The 20,511-nt window shown below is 35.3% G+C and overlaps 1 protein-coding gene across 6 annotated transcripts in view; it reads left to right on the top strand.

Annotated features, from left to right (window-relative positions):
• Positions 1 to 20,511, top strand: part of EPHA7 (EPH receptor A7) — a 168,465-nt gene that overhangs the window by 55,404 nt on the left and 92,550 nt on the right. For all 6 annotated transcript variants that reach the window (XM_059083308.2, XM_059083309.2, XM_067011488.1 and 3 more), the window contains exons 4-5: positions 4,292 to 4,447; positions 5,258 to 5,593. In XM_059083308.2, the coding sequence (XP_058939291.1) occupies positions 4,292 to 4,447; positions 5,258 to 5,593 (492 nt within the window). The remainder of the gene's footprint in view (positions 1 to 4,291; positions 4,448 to 5,257; positions 5,594 to 20,511) is intronic.

The following is a 20,511-nucleotide window of genomic DNA, read 5'->3' as shown; positions in this document are numbered from 1 at the left end:
AACTTATGTTATTTTATTCATTAAGGCCCTGAGGGCTAGAAAAAAACAGTCCAAAGAATCAGTCCCAGGCCTTTGTGGTAACACTGAAAAATACTGTTACTAAAATAATTGGTGAAATATTATTTTTACAAAAGTAAATATTGAAAACAAATTTTATACATATTCCCAGTCTTCATCAGTCCAGTGAAATATTACCTTAAAACAATGTTCAGTTAAAAAAACAAAGTCATCGAAAGGTAGGAGATTAAAATGGCATGTTTCTTACTGTAACTAATTTTACCATAGTGTGTACAGCATATTAATTAAAGTTTGCTTTAAGTTCAAATGCTGTTGAACAAATTGAGAAATAAAGCAAAGGAAGAAAAAAGTTTTAAAACTGCTATTGGGCTTCCCTGGTGGCGCAGTGGTTGAGAATCCGCCTGCCGATGCAGGAGACACGGGTTCGTGCCCTGGTCTGGGAAGATCCCACATGCCGCGGAGCAACTAAGCCCGTGAGCCATGGCCGCTGGGCCTGCGCGTCCGGAGCCTGTGCTCCGCAACGGGAGAGGCCACAACAGTGAGAGGCCCACATACAGCAAAAAAAAAAAAAAAAAAAAAAAAAAAAACTACTATTGCACGATTCCTAGAAAGTTATTCTTATGTACTTCATCATTATGTATAAAGGGAATTTATCTTTGATTGAGGTTTCAGAAGGCATTTACCATGAAAAACGTTTTTACTAGTACCTTTTTGGAAAACCAGCAGCATTTATATAGACAGGAGAAATTGCCCTATTTCCATGTAGGCTTTTGGGAGCAGCTGGAGGGCTCATCTAAGTCTTCCTGAAGTGGTTAAATCTCAGGTATATCACTTCACCCTAGTTTCTCTCACTGAGTATTTTACTCAAGCTATTTCATCTAGATATCTCATCTAAAATTTTAATTTTATGAGCATCTGTTACTTCCTTCCTAAACTTTTTACTATGCAATTGCTCACTACTGTCCTGAGAGATACAGGTTATGTCTTCTCATGTTCTTGGCTTTACTCTTCACACCATAGCTCCCAAGATTTTGTACTTATTTTTAATAAATCTAAATTAATAGCTTCCTTAGATGTTAAGTGAAAACTCTCTTGTTACAACTTATTATTTTCCATATTAACTGAACTGAAACAGAATAGTACCTCAGAGAAAAAATGTTAAGACTTTTATGACCACATTTTTTCGAGATTGCTTCTCTCATTATCTATTTAATGATGGCCATACATGTACTGCATCATTTTGTAGGCATCTACAATGCCAAAATTCATGGTGAAATTGAGGAGATCTATTTAATACCTCTTCTGTAAGGTGTATTGGGATATTATTTCACCATTTTCTAAGTTAAGGTAATAGCTTTAAATTAGTCAAAGGGTATAATAAAAGACAATAGGGGCCCATTGAAAATTCATTTTTGGGGTTGCTAAAGCTTCGAGACCCATTGAACAGATGCCAGACTTTGGCTCATTCAGCAGTCAAGGCTGGTGCAATAGCATATGGTTGAGTCTCAGCAGTCCTGTGTTCTAAATCCAGTTTTAACCTAGACAAACAGAATTATTTGAAGAACTCAGGTTAATTTTGCTTCAAATCTGTTTTCCCATCTGCTAAAATGGTAACAGAATTTAATGAAATTTGAAAGTAGAATGATAAGGGTTTTAAATTTCTCTACATTAGGTACTGTATACATTCTACAAATCATGTAAGTGGAGCAAGAAATGGACCTACTTATTTGTGGGAAAAGTGGAAGTAAGCCTTTGGTTAGAAGCCTTTATTTGCAACAGGAGGGTGAGAATTGCGAGAGATTCCACTAGGTAGTGTGCTGCCTACAGTTCTGGAAGCCTTACGTAGTGGATGTTAAATCGTGTTGCCATTCCTCCCCCATTTCCTTGCTCCCCAACTCCTCTCCCTGTAAAAAGTGAGTAAATACACATAATATCATAAAAAACTCTCAGCATACACCTCTTCTCTCTGTCTCTCTCTCTCTCTGTCTCTCTCTCTCTCTCTTTTTCTTTGTTAATTCTCTGGGCCTTAATGTTATCAAGCTGCAGGTTGTGAGTAAAGCATTGCCTTCTCTGTGTTACGTATGTTCTATCTGATCACTGAATTACAGATAATACATGGGGCAAGATACAGTGCATACTTAAAGAAAGGAATTTCCAGCCTGAGAAATCCATGCTAAATCCTTTATCCTACCAGTTCACCATTCTTTTATGTGGCAAGATTGTATCTTTAGAAACATTTTAAAGTGTTATTTTGTTTCATATTATTTCAAAATCGAGCTCGTTTTTCTCTCTGTGTCTTAGATTTGTAGTAATTGCTACAAGAGCACGTGAAGATGCATTATGCCTCGTTGCCTAATATGTTTGTGAGTGCTTCCCTCTTGTATGAATTGAGGAAGCCAACTAAAGGCAGACGGGCTTCTGAGGGCAGCAGTGGATCATAATTTACAAAGAGATGATGGTAGTTCTGTTCACAAATCTATAACTTATCTATCACAATATGACCTATCTTTAATTTCTAAGTTATCTAAAATACCTGTCTTGTTCATATAAAACAGACTTATATTCTTGAAGCTTAAAAGATAATTTGGAGTTCTCAATTGTACCAGATTATGTATTAAATATTCAGCATGTGGTCTTCCCTGGTGGTGCAGTGGTTGAGAGTCCGCCTGCCGACTCAGGGGACACGGGTTCGTGCCCCGGTCCGGGAAGATCCCACACGCCGCGGAGCGGCTGGGCCCGTGAGCCACGGCCGCTGAGCCTGCGCGTCCGGAGCCTGTGCTCCGCCAACGGGAGAGGTCACAACAGTGAGAGCCCCGCGTGCCACACACACACACACACACACACACACACACACACACACACACACACACATATATATATTCAGCGTGTGAACAAAAGTACAGAATGACTTGACTTTTTTCTGGAGAATACACTATCTTTATAAGATAGGATTGTTTTTCCCACCCGAGAGTGAAAATGTGATTACGCTCTTGAATAATTCTCAAGTTGAGAACATTAAACAAACTTGAATCTATTAAAAGTTATAATTGAATTTATGTTAAATATTCACTTATTTTTCTTTATAGATATGATTTATTAATTTCTATTAAATTTGAAGGTCACTAAAACTTAAATAGATATTCATTTAATAAAGATGGAGGGTAAATTGTATCTATTTAATATATTCAATGTATAGTACCATCAATTAATTTTAAAATTGTTGAGATAAGGAAAATTGAACTTGCTAAATTTTAGTTGAAGATAAATATGTAAAATGTCTGGGGGTAGTAAATAGTTCCAGGTTACTTGATTTAATAACAAGTAGTTGCTAAGTGAATTAGGGCACCTTCACTGGAAGGTGATAGAGCTGTCTATTCATTGCTGAGAGCAGTTGCTGTGTTAGTGCGACTATGTTAACCTCTCCCAGCAGAGGAGAAACAGTTATCACCTGTTTGTAATTGATGGCTTTCTCCTTATTTCTGGCAGAATAGGTTTCTTCTATGCATAGGATTTCATTATTTTTAGTAAGAAGGAAATTCGCTTAGTGGAAAGCAGCCTGCTTTGGAACTTAAATTGGTTGAAATTATATCTTGAAGTTTTCTGAAAATTGCAGGGTGTGAGGGGGAATACATTTCTATCATTTTCAGATGACAGTTTTTACATCACTGTTATTTCCAGTCAGGTAATAACATTAGTTTAATATTTTTCACTATGAACCAAATTCACACATAAAAACTTAATTTGTAGCTATACTAGATTAAGAAAACATAACTTCGAAGTGTGTTAATGGGAATCAACAAACAAGTTAATTATTACTGAAATCAAAGTTCCCCTGAATTAACTATCCTGAGATTTTATCTAAATAAATTATGCTTGTGTTTAGTGTGGGGCTCCAGACTTTGGACTGATGCCAACTACAGGTGCAAGTTTGCTGTATCATTTGGTTTTTATTATTTTGTTTTAAAATACAATATTATACAATTGGGTTATTGATATACACTAAACAGAATTTTACCATAAAGGGCATGTTTTTCCCTTCTTTTTTCATATAATTAGAGACTTATGGTTTATAATTAGTTCCCAGGAAACATGACAACAGATATCAAAAGAATATGTTAGAAATTTCTTATTGGGATCTAGGTTTCTATTGAGTCTGGTGATAGCAAATTTGGAAACCAAATTTCACATTTTATTCTTTGCTACATATTACTAAAATTTAAAGAAGGTCTGTTTGTTCTCATGTTTCTATTTTCACTTTGTTCTGCATTCCCAGCCTGTGGCCGCGGGTTCTACAAATCCTCCTCTCAAGATCTGCAATGCTCTCGTTGTCCAGCCCACAGTTTTTCTGATAAAGAAGGCTCCCCAAGGTGTGACTGTGAGGACGGGTATTACAGAGCTCCGTCTGACCCACCGTATGTGGCGTGCACAAGTAAGTTCATAATTGTAAAATAAGGATTTTCAGATCCCTTCCATTTGTTGGCAGTGTTGTGACATCGAGATAGGCATGAAATTTATGAGTACATTCCACCAACCGGTGAGGCAAAACAATAATATAAAAGAGATACATCTTACATCATCATCAGTGTACTTTTCATGTCTGCCAGATCAAAATGCATTTTAATCATATTTTACACATGTATTCAATAGGAATAATAAATAAAATGTAAAAGTTATTTGAGTCTTGCATGGCTGTGAAATGTTATGAAAAAGTAATGGTTTCTGAATTAAAATTCCATCACTAAATAAGGCAAATCTTACATCCTGGTGCTTCAATTAATGAATGTTTGAGAGACTCAAATCCAAAGCCAATTCCAGACATTACTATAAATCATTCCTGAGTACATTAAGAATGACTGGATGTATTCTCTGTTATGGTTAAAAGGCAAAGTATTTTTAAACAACTGCACAACTGTTTTTTTAGGTGCATTAACTGTTCTTTTTGAATAGCTTGGAAGAAAAATAGCTAAAGACCGTGGCAAAAGGACAAAGACAGTTGTTATCCTGTTTTCATTTTGACATATTAAATAGAAAATAAAGCCTCTTGCCAAGTGAATTCAAGAAGGCTTTTATTCAGTTTCTCTAGGAAAGGTAATGAAATGTTTATGTGCGAGAGAGCATTTCAAGTAGTTTTCTGTATGGTGATTGAGCCACTAGCTAAATGCCCCACGTGGATCCTTTAGTTCATTTTTGTTTGTTTTTTGTCTATTTTTGTTTATTTGCTTATTTTTGGTTTCCAAAGGGCCTCCGTCTGCCCCACAGAACCTCATTTTCAATATCAACCAAACCACAGTGAGCTTGGAATGGAGTCCACCTGCAGACAATGGGGGCAGAAACGATGTGACCTACAGGATACTGTGTAAGCGGTGCAGCTGGGAGCAGGGCGAATGCGTTCCCTGTGGGAGTAGCATTGGCTACATGCCCCAGCAGACTGGATTAGAGGATAACTACGTCACTGTCATGGACCTGCTGGCCCACGCTAATTATACTTTTGAAGTTGAAGCTGTAAATGGAGTTTCTGACTTAAGTCGATCCCAGAGGCTCTTTGCGGCTGTCAGTGTCACCACAGGTCAAGCAGGTATGTTTTTGTGTTTGTCTTGACTAAGTGAAAAATGTGACTACATAAGTGAGGTCTCTCGCTTGAATATCTCGTTAACTTGGCTCTACAGAACTTGATTATTCCAGCTTGTTGATTATTCACACCTTTAGCTTTTCTTTGCTATTTCTTCTGTTGCCTGTTAAACCATTACTAGACTCATTAACATCTCCTCCAGAGATCTGGCAGGAGAAAGAAAAGGGGATAAATTGTAAACCAATTAAGACTGCTCTAAGAGGACCAACTCTATTAAGATCTAGGGGAAGAGAGGGAAAATATTGGACAAAATAAGATGTAGGATATTTCTTGTATTTTTTATTTACCTTTTTGTGTGCTACATGCTCATGATTAAAATCTACAGGATAATTAGGAATAATGAAGGAGTTGGCTTCAGTGTCTCACATGGTGTTAACCAGTTTTTTACCACATAAAATGTTATATTTGTAATAGACGCAAGTCTGCCTTAAAATTTGCATGAGGGAATGTTACATTCCTCACTAGATTTGTGATCATATTGATGTCTATAGTATTCGAATAAGTACTTGAGAGATCTCATGAGGCTTTCAAAATAAATGAATTCAGAAATATAATAATCGTGATGATTGTGAACTGGTAGCTTAGCCTAAAAGCAGTTTTCGCTTATTTTCTTATTGGCATTTAAGATGCCCTGCTTGGTCATTCTTTGCTGTGGTAAGTAGGTTTTGGAAAATATAAATTGGGAAGGAAGCTTCAAAAATTGGAGACTTTCTAAACCTTTAGAAAAATATTATTACTGGGGGAAGTTCCAGAAATTGAGGGATTTTTCAAACTTTTGAAAATTCTTGCTGCTGAAGGATGATGCTATGTAGTCAGAGTAGCCAAGTGCTATGTCATCGTCACTAATAAAATTGGACCTGCACTGGAGTGCTGAGTTGTGTAAGCATCATAATAAGCTTATAACAAGGTCTTCTTGATCTTTGGCTAGCTGTCAACAGTCAATGTTATCCCAAATTCCTGGACATAGACTAATCTATTCTTCATATCTATGCCGATTTTAATAAAATGTTACCTATTTAAATTATATCTGCACAATGAAGCCTATGCATATAGTCTCATGCTTACCATTTTGAACAGATTAGTGGGTTTCTATTCTAAAGGTTTTATTTTGATGTTTATTTAAAAGGCTATTGCAAATCAGATTTCTTATGTAAAAGCTGAAGTCTGGAGGTAAAGCCTCATAGAAACTTTTAGTTCTTCAAAAATTGGACAAAGGAAGGAACTGATTTAACTGATATTTGGATTGATTCATTTTATTTCTCCTTATACCATTTGCCATTCTTTTATAATGCTGTTGTTAGTAGGTGTTTTTACTTGTTTTGCTTTATATTGAAATTTGTCATCGTAACGTTACAGTGAGTGGGTTTGAAACATTTTAGGTTCATGATTATGACACTAGAGCTATCTTTGGAACCATTAATAAAAACGCTTAGGTCTGCTGAGCTAGAATAACTGCTTTATTCTTGCTGATAATAAGTAAAAGAAGGGATATTTTTATTTATTTTTTAATGCAACCTAAAGATACTGAACTGATACCACAAATAGAGTTTGCCAGATAGGCCACTTTGGGGATCTGTTTCCGTGATCTTTAAATGTCCATTGTTTAATTTTTCAGGTTAATACTACACAGCCTAAATAGGTCATAGATATTCCATAAGTTCCTGAATCAACTATCTTATAGTAGTTACGTAAAATGGCTTTGTCCCTTGATTCTCTTCCGGTTAAGAGCAAACTAGGTTTGTTTGGTTTTGCGGGGGGAGGTAATTTAAATGTACAAAAATTAGATTGCTATGATTACACAACTATTTAAATATACCAAAAATTATTGAATTATGTGCTTAAAATGAGTAAATTTTATGGTATGAAAATGATACCTCAGTAAAGCTATTAACATTTTTAAAAGAATAAATATAATAAAGTTAAAAAGCAAACTAGGTTTGTACTTTTGTATTAAAATATTAATTCAAAATTGCCTGGTCCCAACTACATCTCAAATACTAAAAACCCATGAATTTACACTCTTAGCTTTTTCTGCTTTCAAAAAGAAAGGCATTAATAAGGCAGCAAGCTGTGGTAATTTTTAAAGCTTTAATTCATTTTTTAACAGAGGAAATTTAGAATATGTTAGTGACTATTGTTCAGTTAAATTTGTACCCATTCCCCCCACCCCATCGTCAATATTTTTGCTTTTTCTAAGGGGGGAATGATTTGAAACTTTGTCCATGTTTATGACTCTCCATGGAAACCTGCAATGATCCTTAAAATTCTCATTCTGGGGCTTCCCTGGTGGCACAGTGGTTGAGAGTCTGCCTGCCGATGCAGGGGACACGGGTTTGAGCCCTGGTCTGGGAAGATCCCACATGCCGCGGAGCAACTGGGCCCGTGAGCCACAACTGCTGAGCCCGTGAGTCTGGAGCCTGTGCTCCGCAACGAGAGGCCATGGTAGTGAGAGGCCCGCACCCTGCGATGAAGAGTGGCCCCCACTTGCCACAACTGGAGAAAGCCCTCGCACAGAAACGAAGACCCAACACAGCCAAAAATAAATAAATAATAAATACTTTTTAAAAAAAAAAATGAATATCGGCTTAAAAAAATTCTCATTCTGTGTTAATCAAAGAGCATCACCTCCCACCTAGATTATGCTGCAGTCACTTCAATAATGAATTTAAGGATCTCTGGTCAGTTATCAGTTATTGCTCATCAGCAATCCACTGATGCCTAGTACAAAAAGAATCTGCATGTGTCTGGGCAAGAAGAGAGAGTAAGGATGGAAAATCATCAGGTAGTGTGTGAAAGGTAGTATGCACTTTGTAGTTCCTTTTCTTTTAAGTTTGGAGTCTGGAGCTCAGGACCCCCCATACCAGTGTTTGTGGAAATGGAAGTACATTGAAGACCCCCTTGTCCTTTCCTCAGGGTAGGAGTAGGGTTATTGGTGTTTAAGGACCTGTACCCCAACCCCTGTTGCCACTTTTGAGGTATGTGCTGTTGGGTGGACTGCTAAAGTTCTACATGAGTAAGATGGAGATAAGATGGTATCTATCTTTCTGCATTATCCTGTTAAATGAGATATTGGAGAAAACTTAAAAACTCTTTATTGTCATAAAAATGTTATTGCAGTGAGTAGCATAATGAATGCTGATTAATCCTCTTTTTATGTAACTCTTTATGAACCTGTCAAGGCAAAACACACTAAAATCTTTACCTATTGCCATGTGTCCAGGGTGGGGTGTATAATAGAGGCCCAGGATTGGCAATTATGTGTTATAACATTGCAGGAGGGAGAAATTAATTTTTCTTATCTAGTCACAAGTTATCTTAAGACTGAGGTTCTTATTTAAACTAATAATTAGCTTTAAGATGAGATGTTTATAGAGAAGCCTAATACGTGATATTCATATTTAGATAGTTTTTGTATTTACTTATAGGGAACATATTACCTACACAAGCTGGCTGGAATGTATTCTTTTTGTTGTTGTTCTGTTAGGAATGATATTGACCTATTAAGGGCGAAGTCACACAGACCAAACTTAGGTACATTGGAGATATTAAATATATATATATATATATATATATATATATATATATATATATGTATATGTAAGATGGAAAACACATGCATTTGATTTATGGCATTATGATCCTCATTCTTCCTTACAGTGGAAGTCTCCAGATAATTACACAAGTGTTCTGAAGAGGTAACTATTTAAATGCTACTTTTCAAAATATTAACCCAGCCAACTGTACTGAGCAGTATATGTTAAGCACTGTGCAGGATGCTGAAGATAGGAAGGCAAAGAATGGTCCTATCCTTATGAGGAGCTGTTACTATAGCAGATATATATTAATTTATACAACTAATGATAGGACACTTGAATATAATGTGATGCATGCTATAGAACAAAATTAGGAACAAAATAACAGAACCCCAAAGAAGGAACGATTCATTTCTATCTGTGGAAAAAAGGGGAGTCCTTACAGAAAAGATGCCAATCAATCTAGAACTTTAGAATGGTTATGGTTTTGCCAGAAGGAGGACAAGTAAGTCATATTCTAGGCCCTCAGGCAGACCTGTCCCATGAAAACATAATCATTGCCACTACATTCATTGCCACAGATCAAGTGCATTAACACACCAAAATGGGCTGCAGAAAAGTTAGTTAAAACAGGTCACCCTAAAATTACTGTCTCTGTCTGTAATACCTTCGTTCACTGTGGGATCATTTAGACAATTAGATAATTTTTAACTTTTTTAGAAAACATAATATAAAATTATAATATGTGGTCTTTCCCACAAACAGACTTAAGAGACTTAGTCATTATTCGTCAGGTCAGTAATCATGTTATGTTTTTGTCATTACCAGCTAACACAGTGCTTTCTCTGTTCCTAATGTCGTGTAATCAATTCCAGTAAGGAAACTAGTCACACACAAGAAAAGTTAAATGATTTTACGGGAGTGAAAACATTCAGACATGAATGGAAAAGGCATAGGATTTGATATTAGATGACATGATAACTTCATGTTAGACAAGTTATTTCACCTCTTTAACTTGAATTTTCTCCTGAAATGGGATCATGTTACTTGACTCCTCATATTGTAAAAAAAAAACAAGGAGCTTTTAGCTTAATACCTGTTATATTTGTTAGAATAAAAACAGTGTTTTTGTTTTTGTAAGTGTGTTATTGTACTACAACAATGATAATAATAGAAGTAATGATAAGGGTTACAAGTGATTGAACACAATACATTTTGGGTACTTTTTAAATGTACCAGGTACACGGAAAGTGTGTCAAGTTGAGTCACTTAATGTCTGTGGACTCATGTAGTCCTCCTGAATAACGGAGAGGTCTGGGACAGAAGACCTCTAAGAGCCCATCTTATGTCCATAATTGAATGGACAATCATAATACAGTACAAATTATACATTGCACAGTGCAGGATTGACTGCACATTATTGATAGCTGAGTAATATGTATACAGATACTATCATTTTTAATGGGATCCATGACTTACAATGCTGTAGAAAGCACTGGGAAGGAATTAAGGATGAAAACTGGAACCTCTTGAAAGAGGATATAATTTCCCAAATTGGGCTCCCTAGAAAGCAGACACTTTGATGCAGATTCCTTGCAGGAGTTGTGTTAGGGCATGTACTTGGGATCAGCGCCATCTGAAGAGAAAGGAAAGGAGCAGGACTGAGCAGCAGGGAAATTGAGCCATCATGTAGTCTCATTGGGATTCTCTGCCAACTCCATGGCAAGCTCTCCACCCGTAAGGGACCTTCAAATTGTCCCAATTTGAAGAGATAGTGGCAGACTTTTATACCCCTTTGTCCTATAGACACTGGCTGCAGACTCCTCTAGCAGGCTCCTCCAGGAAGGTGTCATTTTTCAGACAAGGAAATTCTAAAGGGCGGCAGGGAACTGAGGTTTGCTTTTGTGCAGCTATCTCAGCAGGTAGCAAATGTGTTCTTCGTTCCTTCACCAAGAGTAATGGGGACTGTCCATCATAACATCCATTACATAGAGTTAAATCATGCCAAAGGATACAAGGGGCAAAGTTCAGAGTGTGTTTAGAGAATAAGTGGTAGCAACTGGATGAATAAAGATTTGTGGGAAGAACTAATGGGAAAGTTTATTTTTAGGAAAGAAGACCTTTCTAATGGGGGGAGGAGATAGTGGGAACTGGATGTTTTTGAACAGAAAAGTTACGTAACTGACCCTCGTCTACGTCTTAAACTTTTGTGTATCTTCCACAGAACATTTGATGTATTCCATATAGCAGTTTGTTTTAAAAAAAAATTCTCCTGCTTAGCCTTGATTCCTCTGGAAAATAGATGTATAGAAAACATTTTCTGAAAACGTGAGAAAGTATCAGCAAAGTTGCCATTTTGAGGCAAAATTTCTTAATTTCTCTACAAAGATATCATATAGAATCTCTCTCAAAAAGAACTATTTTCTTTTTCATATCATCAATTTTGTTGTATATGGGTGAATGGTTTATATAGCACTTATATACATATTATATCAATAAAATTTGATGCAAATTTATAAAGTTGGTAAAACAAGTATTAATACCATTTACAGGTAAAAAAGTTGAAGCTTAGACTTACCAGTGTCACATGGTAAATTATAAAGTGGTGACCCAGATTATTGTAATCAAGTATACCCCTTACCTCAGAATTATTATGCTCTGTAATCTTACCATGGACTGCTATCTTAAAGAATTTAGCTCTATAGTCCTTTACATGGGAATCTGCAGATTGATTTAATGGTCTGGTCATAAATTACTCTTCAATGAAAAGGGGACCTCCTAAGAAGTTTTGTTCCCCGAGAATATTAATAACACATATAATCTCTGAGAGGGAGCATTGGTAACTATAGTATTTGCCTCCTGGCTATGATTTTATTGCCATTCTTTAAGAAACTTCAGAAACATCCCTTCATATCTTAATGGACTTATTTCCCTTATGTTTTCAAATCATATTTCAAATCTTATTTCTCTGTCAAAATTAAGATTGGCTTCAGTATTCCCTTTACTTAGATTTGTGATATTTACATAATGTTCCAAATGAAATATAATCATAGAGTTATATGATATAACATTATACATAAGAAAAAATCTACAAAAAAGAAACGATACCAAAAGTCATTTCCTGTATTTGTCTGAAATATCTTCACTCACATTTATTAATGTGACTCAACTGTGATGATTTTTCTCATAAGTTAACTCAGATCATCTCTTTTCAATGATTTTAAATAGTAGGCCATCAAATTATGTGTCCTTTAAGGAAAACCAATTAATTCCATTTAAGTTTATATATTTTGAGATTTCTTAATTTTTTAAGGGAACGTAATGTTAAGAAAATAATATTTTATTATTTGAGAGCATTTCCTGAGTAATATTAAAAGCAGCTATTGCCATAAGGTGAAACAAGATATAAATGCAAAAAAACCCCAACAATGACCAAAAATGTGTGGAAATAGTGTCAATGTTATTAAAACATGCATACATACATACACACACTTATGCAGTCTGCGGTAGAAAAATCAACTGAATGTGATTCCTTTAACAGTAAGCCATTCAAAAATGCATTTCTGTTTCTAGTTATTTTATAAATCTGATGTATCTGAATGGCATAGCAGAATTCAGTCATGCTAATTTATACCAGAGGGCATGACATTTTAGAAATTTATATGCTTTGCTTTGCAAGTAGGAGCTTTAGACTATGTTAGTGAAATTTAATTCTTTATAAAGTATTTTTGTGACACCACTAATTTAAAAATATACATGTAGATCAATTTAAAGTTTTTCTTCAGTGATTTTGGATACTATTTTAATAAAATTTTCATTATAGGAAATGCAACCATGTGGTATAAGTACTGATAACAAGTATTGGTGACTACTTGTTGACTATTTAGTATGTGCTGATCACTTTACATGTAAACACCCATATGTCTACACAGTATCTTCACATCCCAAATTCACACTGAAAATTTGGGAGAAAATTATGTCTTTTTGTGATCTGATCTTACAGTAAGTATCTCATTCATTTTCTTATAATATTTTTCACATATTATGTGTGAAATGTTTGTGTTCCCTGTTAGAATTCACAGTGTAAAGGAACAGTGGCATCTTTGGTCTTATTCTCTAGCCTCTGTAACATATTGGGCCCAGGGTACATGCTTAGTAAACTTGTTGAATTAAATTCATAAATTCATTGTTTATTGTCATGTAAAGAGACTTTCTAAGATTATCAAGATTAATACATAAAGGATTAGTTAAATTCAAATGCATTTTATTTAAATTATGCAATGAATATATAAGATGATTTGAAGTATAAAAATTTTGTGATTTGTTCTTTGTTTTTTTTAAAATAAATTTATTTAATTTATTTATTTGGCTGCGTTGGGTTTTCATTTCTGTGCGAGGGCTTTCTATAGTTGCAGCAAGTGGGGGCCACTCTTCATCGCGGTGCGCGGGCCTCTCACTGTTGCGGCCTCTCTTGTTGCGGAGCGCAGGCTCCAGACGCGCAGGCTCAGTAGTTGTGGCTCACAGGCCCAGTTGCTCTGCAGCATGTGGGATCTTCCTGGACCAGGGCTCGAACCCGTGTCCCCTGCATTGGCAGGCAGATTCTCAACCACTGCGCCACCAGGGAAGCCCTGTGATTTGTTCTTAAAGCTATAGATATACTTAAAATCTTAAACTGAGTTTTTATCCATAACTTGGTATTTAAGTAGAGATTTAGAACAAAAGCTTAAAATAATTTTATTATGAAATATTAAGATAAAAGTCACATTTAATTTTGAAAACTTTTATAATTCTTCATATTTTGAAAACCTGCAGAAGGTCGAATTAATTTTTTTCTTTTTGGACTACTATTTTAAGCACATGACACCAGCTTTTTATAGCTTATTTTAATAGTTTTTTCCTTTGTGTAGTTTTGTAACTGCTTAAGACTCTAGCACATAGCTGTTCTATGATTTTTCTTGATTAAAATATATGTAAGGAAATGCCTGTAAGCACCTGTGTTCTCACCCCACACCTTCATCTTCATCCCTCCTTCCGGTTCTCCAGTCTCAGTATCTTTGTACGTTGTAATATCCACCCTTTTCTGATTTTATAAATACTTGTAGTGAACTATCTATGCTTATGTTGTCAGGGTGACAAGTTGATCTGCATACTGTTGAATGGAAAGATTCTGTTAACGTTTGAAAGAAATCTAGTATGTTTTAAGAGTCTCTTGTGTTTTCATTTCAATATATCTTAATATTTTCTTAAACTCTTTGATCTCAAAATTGCCGTTTTGTGGGTAATGATATTTAAATGGGAAGAAAGAGTTGATTTGTGCAATAACTCAGTTATAATACTGCTGTGGACTGAACTGTGTCTTTCCCCAAATTTGTATGTTGAAGCTTTAACCTCAGTGTGACTATATTTGAAGATAGGGACTAAAAGGAGGTAGTTAAGGTTAAATGAGGTCATAAATTTGGGGCCCTGATCCTACAGGATTAGTGTCCTTACAGTAAAAGACACCAGAGAACTGGCTGTCTATCCATGCACATGCAGTGAGGAGAGGTCAGTGAGTACATAGCCAGAAGATGGCCATCTACAAGCCACAAAGAGAGGCCTCATCAGAACCTGAACCCTACTGGACCTTGATCTGGGACTTCCAGCTTCCAGAACTATGAGAAAACTAATTTGTTTTTTTTTTTTTTTAAATACCAAACCTATGGTGTCTTATTATAGAAGCCTGAGGAGAATAATACAAATACTCATCCCTGAGATAGTTTAGTTCCATCCTATTATTTTGAGGGAAAGTATTTATTTTCCATATGCATGAGGACAGCTAAGGCATGAACACGTTTTAATGAATAGATCAAGGAGTGGGAGTTGTAGGCATTTTATGCATTTCTGTGATTTTGCCCCATCAAAAAGTACTAAATGTATTTAGTGCAATGCATTAGTAAGTGCCAGAAAGACCAATAGTAATATTTTGCTTTTGACATTAAAAACATTCTGTTTTTTAAACCAGAGCCAATTCATTATCTCATAAATTGTAGAAGGTGCTACACTGATGGTAGCAGAACATTCAATACAAAATAAGTTATGAGTTTTGTCCCTGCATATTCAAGCTTGAGCAAGTTTGTCATATTCTTGGCAATTTTAAACTAGCAATTTCTACATGATTAAGAAGTGACTGCAGTTTCAGGATTTTCTAGGGAAAAGAATTTTATAACTCTCTGTTTTGGATATTTAAATTTGTAACTTGTTAAATTTAAGCTTCCTCTAAACAGACTCTTAAAAAAATATGACTGCCCATTAGGATCATTATTCTGGAATAGTCCATAATGATGGAATTACGTAAAGTAATTATTATTATATATGCATTGTCCTTAATAGGAGATCCTTCATTTTGCTACTGTGAGTTTGTAGAGATTATAGATAACTGAAAATATAGCCACTAGAATATTATTTATAAAGAAATAGCTACTTTACTTTTAAAGTCAAGAAGTTTGTTCAAGTGAGATATAGAAAATCTGTTTTAACTGAAATGTGACTAACCAGACCACCTGTTCTTTACTTTTAGGGAGAAAAAGATACAAAAAACAAGTTAACAGTAGGGACTGATGTAAAATATGCAAATTTTTTTCAGGTTACAGTCCTGGGTCAATATATATTGAATCCATTCTCTTTTTCTGGAGGTTTTACACAATCATAAATAATAAAACAGCAAAATGTATGTAGTATAGTAAGATTACTCTACTAAGAATACAAACTAACACGTTTGTGAAAGATTTTCAATGTGAATTGAATCAAGAAGTGATTTTTGGTTGATCCTTAGTTGACCAAAACTGGTTACCTGATTTACTTGGTGGTGTTCCACAATACAAAAAGGTTTTGATCTGTGAGTTGTTTGCTTAGTTCTTACAGAGCAAACTGTCATAACCATTGTCCCAAAGGAATAGCATTATGAAGACAGGCACAGTTTCAGAAAAACTTCATTTAAGAGCAAGAAATCAATAAGCTGCATTTCAGAGAATGAAAAGTCAGTGGATGGTAATTTCATACATTATTCATGTATAGACGAGTATATATAATGTGAATTGGTAGTGGTGATGATGATGATATTGATGATAAACATTCAGTGAAACTAATATAATGTTGTATGTCAATTATACCTCAATTTAAAAAAAAAACGGATTTGAAGTACATATTTAGGTTCCACACAGTCCCATCTCCTACACTGTGCTACACCCAACTATACACATCATTTTAAGCCCTGTATGAGCTGAGGGACATAGCTTTGAGACAGGTAGGAGACAGCTTTTAAATTGACAAGCATTTAGTTGTTCAGTTTTCAGTACCAGTGTTAAGAGAGAGTAAATGTTGATTATTTTATTCCTTGCTTCGCTGGTGATGAATTGAAGCAAATTTGATTCAGACAAGCAGCCTGGTGGAATGATGCAGAACCATCCACAAAAACATCTGTACTAATCAACCAATGCATTAAATTAGAGCTACAAGGAAAAGACATTGATCCAAGGGAATCATTAACAGTTTTTTTTTTTTTTTTTTTTTTTGGTGTGGTTTTTTTTTTTTTTGCGGTACGCGGGCCTCTCACTGCTGTGGCCTCTCCCGTTGCGGAGCACAGGCTCCGGACGCGCAGGCTCAGCGGCCATGGCTTAGGGGCCCAGCTGCTCCGCGGCATGTGGGATCTTCCCGGGCCAGGGCAGGAACCCCATAGGCAGGCGGACTCTCAACCACTGCGCAACCAGGGAAACCCTCATTAACAGTTTTTACCAACCGGTCTAAGTTATAGGGTAAAGGAGAGAACACTATCAAGATCTTGCTTTTCACATCTGTCAATTACTACTGCAAAAGCCTGATTGCTACTTGTTTCAATTCAAACTGTTTTATGACTTTGGTTCCCTTTATGCTATTGTAAGCAAGAAACAAGGATTAAGAGGTAAAAACCCAGGAAAAAGTATCCAAATTTCCTGCACTCCATTTACAAAGGAGTTAGTCACAAAGGGAGAGATAATTGCTGCAACTTAACAAAATAATCAGGGAGAAGGCAGAGTGGATGATATATGTTCTGTGACAAAGCACGGGGCAGAGATGTGCATGCAGTCCTGTGGTTGCTTGCCTTGTTTTAAGACACAAGGACTAGAGATGATCCATGAAAAACAATTAGCGTAACTTTAACGCACACAGTTCTTAATTATCCACAGCATGTTGACATCAGATAATTATTGTCCCAAATTTTAATAATATTTGATCATAACCTCAGCATATAGAAAGATACAGAACACTGAGCATAGCATTCATAATGGCAGTCATGTATTATATGATAACAAATGCGAGAATACGGGTTAAGCCATATCCCTATTGTATAGTTTATTCAAATGTTGCTAATACTCTTAAACACAACACCCTTAGCTCCGGTTACATTAGGCTGTTGCATGTGAACTGATGTATCTACAGACATGTATATGGACAGTTATAACTATATGTATGTTTTAACTTCATACATTTTATGAGCATATATACATTCCTAAACGAATGGATTTTAGGATGTTGGTGAAACTTAAAAGTTATAGGTTTGGGAATCATAATCATAGATGGCAAGTTAATGAATAGCCTTTTGGGGGAAAGAGGAGGTGGAGCTAGAATTTAAAAGTTTGAGAGAGAACTGGCAGAATATCCAAAGCACATGACAAAAATCAAAAAGGATTTGGATAGGAGGGCTGTCACAATAACCAAAGAAGGAAAATTTCCTGAGTCAGTTGATCATAGAATCAAATGTCACAGGAGGTCAATAGAATGGAGACAGAAGAAAGTCCATTGGATTTAACAGTTTCAAGCCATGAGACAATTTTGATAGACAACTTGGGGTAGAGAATGTCATGATCATATTTGTCATGGTTCAAAACAAAGCCTCACACTATGACATATGGGGAGTAAGTGCTCAGTGTTGGCTAAATTGAAATGTAATTACTTTTTATGCTGATTTCATACAACATTTATCAGACTGGTAAAGACTCTAAGATAGATTATGAGTCTGAATTTTGTTTGAAAAGAAGACTGTCTTTGTTCTTTTCTAATACATTATCTTAACCTCGTTTTCTCCTTGTTTTGACATCTCGTCCTGTTTTCACACATCCCTGACATCACTAAGAACCCAGATTTAGCCCACATAAATTTCATTGTTGAGAACTCGATAATCTCAGAAATAGAGGTCATAGGAGAAAAGATATTAATTCTGTTAAGATAAACTATGCATTTATCATTCTTAATATAAAATGTTGCTTAATTCTTAATTATTATACTAATATATATTTTCTTCATATAAAATAAAGTATGTATAGGTATAGATATAGTTGCAGTTTGTGTTATGCTTTTTGTTTTCTTAGTTCTTTTTCTCCATAGTTGCTTTGCTTTCCTCAGACATTTTAAATTATTTTCCATATCATGTGTTCATCTATAAAAATGTAGGAGAACTACCTAAAAGTTTGGAAACTTTATTCTTGCTATTTTTCAGTATGATAATACTAAGCCTTCACCTTTTATTTTGAGTCACATTTCCTTTATCTTTAAAAATTACATAAACAGAAAGCTATGATGCTATTTCACCAAACCTTGGGAATTATTAGGATTTGTAAGTCACTTCTCGTGCACCTGCAGCATTAAATACTGGTGTTATGTTTGGAAAGATACTAACTGACCTCCTTTAGACTGCTGTCTGACTACTTTGATGTTTCATTATTTTCTTCAATCCAGGGATGAAATGGATGAATGGATCTTAATTATAGTGTCCTGGTGACTCTTTTTTCAGACCATTTTTCTGAACAAGCATCAGCTAATCTGACAAATCATGAACAGTTTACTTTATAGTTTGGCTGGGATTAAGTTACTAACTGGAACCTGCAGGGAACATAAAGAACAGTGTCTCCTGATAAAATGCATTGGATGTTTACCATGCCTGTTTTCAATTTTAATCAGTAACCTTTAGGAATGGAGAACTATAAACAGATAATTCTCTGACAGATGTATTTTTATATGTTCACCTATAGCACTTCAAACAAAAACTGGCCCTGTGTATCAAATTTACATATCTAAAATCTTATTGTGTGTTTGCCTATGAAAGCTACATAATCATTTGAGGGTTTTTAACAGTAAATCAATATTTACATTATTATTTAAAGATTTTCATACACCAAAAATCTTTCAACTTTTATGCTGTTTTTATTTTTTCTGAGACAGTGATTGGTTGTTTTTGTGAATTTCATATGCAGTCTACTAGATGACATGTTTTCCTTGTTCAGCATTAAGTTTGTTTTTGTAGACAAGAAAACTATTATGCGTTTTCTTTATACAGGTCAGTAAAAGCAAGATGTGTTCACTAGTTAAACAAATGAGTAACATGTAAAACCATATTTTCCAATAACTATCATTTAACAGGACATTTTGCTTCATCTGTCTTCTGTTAGGTGTGTAATAAACATACCTGAAAGAACTCAAATTAGAAATTAGATGTAATATCCCTCTAGGTAACTGAAATTACCCTGATGTTATTATAAAACAGTTTTTAAATTGTTCTTAGACTATAAATAAATGTATTGACAGTAAAGAATTAACAACACATTCAAGAAGACTTTAAATAATGATGATGTAAAATACATCTTATGCCATTCAGTTTATCTAATTTATAACTCTGTTTGATTACCCCAGCAAGCCTTTCATCTATAGAATTGCACCCTAGAGACTAGCCAGTTTATTAATTCATCACTTGTTCTTTTATGGTCGCATCCCTATTACAGTATGAGCATAGGATGATATTCTCTTCTGAAAACTGCCAGCCAACTGGTTCCAGTCTAGCTGACCTTTTGTTTGTAACCATGATCCTAATAGTTTTTCTATTGGCTTCTGTTTCTAATAGGTTGCATTACAATCTACCTTTTTGTCTTATGGTATCATGATGAGGATAGGCCAGCAAGAGTGAATTCCACACCTGCAATTACAGAGTTTTATAAAGAGGAAAGACCTGCTTCAAGTTAACCTGTAGTCTTTTTTAAAATGCCTTTTGATTTATCTGTCACCTGATCCATCAGCAATGAATAATTTTCATGGAAGGTGCACTTTAATTACATTCCCATTTGACTTGCATTATCAAGCCCTATCTAGGTAATTAATCTCACCAAGTATCCAATTTCGGCCTTTATTGCTGGCAGGCAGGCCTCTTGAATTATGTGTGCTTGAATGGGTCTTGGGTCATTTTAACCAGGCAGACCCTGAAAGAGATCTGGGGCCTTCCAAATCCTGGAACCGTGACTCAGAAAGTTTTTTTTTTTCTTAGATATT

Source organism: Kogia breviceps, chromosome 13, assembly GCF_026419965.1.
Source record: "Kogia breviceps isolate mKogBre1 chromosome 13, mKogBre1 haplotype 1, whole genome shotgun sequence".
Taxonomy (NCBI): domain Eukaryota; kingdom Metazoa; phylum Chordata; class Mammalia; order Artiodactyla; family Physeteridae; genus Kogia; species Kogia breviceps.
The sequence above is the reverse complement of the archived record's forward strand: the minus strand, read 5'-3'. Positions and strand labels throughout refer to the sequence as shown.